This window comes from Equus quagga, unplaced genomic scaffold (genome assembly GCF_021613505.1).
Source record: "Equus quagga isolate Etosha38 unplaced genomic scaffold, UCLA_HA_Equagga_1.0 HiC_scaffold_3555_RagTag, whole genome shotgun sequence".
In the NCBI taxonomy this organism is placed as follows: domain Eukaryota; kingdom Metazoa; phylum Chordata; class Mammalia; order Perissodactyla; family Equidae; genus Equus; species Equus quagga.
The window spans coordinates 1-2,630 of record NW_025793628.1 but is presented as its reverse complement, the minus strand read 5'-3'; the positions used below and the strand labels follow the sequence as shown (position 1 = coordinate 2,630).

Sequence of the window (2,630 nt, the reverse complement as noted above, 5' to 3'; positions counted from 1 at the left end):
CAGAAGGCAGATCAACGTCACGTGGGAGGCAGACGTGTGTGAGCAGTCGTTGGAAGCAGGTGAGGGCTGTTCTTACTGAAGGTGAAAGGGAGGGATCACAAATGTGCACAAAGAAGCTTGAGGGTTACGGAGATGCTCACTGTTTGATTGTGGTGACGGCTTCACAGGCATAAACGTATCAAAACTTAAATTGTTTACTTAAAATATGTGCAGATTATGTCAATTATACCTCAACAAAGCATTAAAAAGCAAACTCTAATGAATGCTATTATGGCCTTATTATAGATATAAGCAGCTTACAACGTTGCAAGTACTATAACCAAGATATGTACAACTCAAATACAACACAGAAGGCCACAAGTCTACTGCCACCTGGGAGACGCTAGAATGAGGTAAGGAAAGGAAGATGGGGTTGCGGATGTGGACTGGAATGACGTGTAAGGACTGTGTAACTTGCATTATAACCTCTAAAACGGCAAAACCACTGTAACAAGTTACTAGTAAGCTTGATGCTTGCATTGCAGACAACCTCTAAGGTTGATTGACACAAGCTCACTTGGCTATGTTAGAATTCTGGTATTAACAGTTTTCATATAGGAACAACCCTCACCTACTTCCAACTACTTTGCAAACCACATGCAGATGCCACCTACTTACTCGGCAGAAGTTTAATAATTTGCTTTAATTCCTCTTCAAACCCAACATCCAAGATACGGTCAGCCTCATCAATAACCAGACACTGCAGGTTTTTATACATAAACCCTGGGGTATTCTAACAAGACAAAGAAAAACTGTTAGCTGTCAGGTTGAGGTTTCACACAAGACAGTAAGACAGGGACTACATAACAGTGTTCTCTTACCTGCATGTGGTCCAGGAGACGGCCTGGTGTGGCCACAATAATGTTGATCCCATTAGCTAGTTTCTGCGCTTCAGCAGATCTGTTACTGCCCCCCATTATTAACCCATACGTATGGATATGGTGTGTCATTAGCTCCTTAAGAACACCAAAAGTCTTCATGGCCAGCTCCCTCGTAGGTGAGAGAATAAGGACTCCTGTTCCTACAAAGGCAACAATGACACGCGGTGAAAGTCAGCCTGCAGTTATCACCAAGAGCGCGTACCCGCTCCAATAACTCTAGTGAGGTACGGCAAAGACAGTGGATCACAGACTTACCATTTCTGGGCATGAACTTTAACTTAACAATGAGTTCAACCGCAGGGACGAGAAATGCCAGGGTTTTGCCACTGCCTGTTTTTGCAGCTGCTAGAAGATCCCTAAGGATTAAGACAGGAAAGGTCAGAGACACTTAGTCTACTCATTCAACAAGTCATGTACTGAATACCTACCATGTCACTACCGCATATGGTTTGGGCATCAGCGCCAGAACATGAGCAACAAAAGACCCAGTCTCCACCTTCTCCATCGCTGAAGGCAATCACCTGCGTCAGATACCCAACTCAGAAATAAGAACCATGCTATACAACAGAAGGGAACGCTTTTCTTCAGACATCAGCAAATAAGTCTTTAAAGCAGGTTGGATATGTAAGCCAACACACAGTGCAAAATCAACCGAACATACTGGTATTTCCTTTCTGAACTACTGGCACTGAAAACAGATTAAAGCCCAAACATCAATGTGGATCATACCTGCCTTCCAGAAGCGGTCTGATGCTTTTATGCTGAATCTCGGTCATGGTTGTAAAGCCCATTTCTTTTATTGCCTTTAAAGTGTTCTCATTGACAAGACTAGTCAGAGAAGCAAATGAAGTATCCTCGAAGGCTCCTAGACAGAAGACAGTTTATCATGAGCAAGTTTACCCCCTTTTTAACAGTTAATACTGCTATAATTGCCTAAGTTCGTGTTGCTGGCTAAAGGCACCACTGGGTTGGAGTCAAGCTTAGAAGAGCTTCCTCCAGTCAGAAAAGCCAAATCCCCAACCATTTCTACATATAAAGACGACGACCCTACACTTCTAAAATTTCTCCACCGCTGACGGCGGTGTACCTTATAGCCCAGAGCCTAAACTGTGACAAAATAAGAAGGGGCGGAGAGGACGTACAATGAAGGAACTTGTATGAAATGAAAATGGCAAGGCTGGTCAGGTTGGGAGAGAGTTCAGAGAAAAACGAAATGTTTAAGAAATCTGAAAGAAAAAGTGAAAACATTTAGTATAACAAAAACTGAATTTGAAGTCAATTGAAAGAGTTGTTAATTTAACTCTAAAGAGACAACTGAGAAGAGTCAGGTACAGACACAGACTGTTGGAGTGAACCCACACAGCAGGCGTGCTGTGGACCTGCAGCAGGTGAAGGCATCAGAATGACCCGTGAGCTCCCCAGCCCACACACGCCCTGGCTATAACCCAGGTCTTGCCAACCTGGGCACTATGGACATCGTGGGCTGGATAATTCTCTGTTGTGAGAGGCTGTCCTATGCATTATGGGATGTTCTGCAGCATCCCTGACCTCCACCCACTAAATGCCAGTAGCCTGCCCCCAGTTCTGACAACCAAAATATGCGGCCAATCCTCACAGGCCACCTGGGACAGAGGTGGGATTTATGGGATGCAGGACCTTCAATGTTAAAACTGGTCAAGTCCTGGGTAAACTGGGATGAGCTGGTCACCC

General features: G+C 44.4%; 1 protein-coding gene across 1 annotated transcript in view; it reads right to left on the bottom strand.

Moving 5' to 3' along the window:
• The window catches only part of DDX18 (DEAD-box helicase 18), a 10,129-nt gene extending 8,323 nt beyond the window's left edge, over positions 1 to 1,806 (bottom strand). The window contains exons 1-4 of the mRNA XM_046649194.1: positions 1,650 to 1,806; positions 1,176 to 1,276; positions 861 to 1,060; positions 658 to 772 (exon numbers count right to left, since the gene is read on the bottom strand). Coding sequence (XP_046505150.1) covers positions 658 to 772; positions 861 to 1,060; positions 1,176 to 1,276; positions 1,650 to 1,711 — 478 coding nt within the window. The 5' untranslated portion in view covers positions 1,712 to 1,806. The remainder of the gene's footprint in view (positions 1 to 657; positions 773 to 860; positions 1,061 to 1,175; positions 1,277 to 1,649) is intronic.
• Between the last annotated feature and the right edge of the window lie 824 nt (positions 1,807 to 2,630).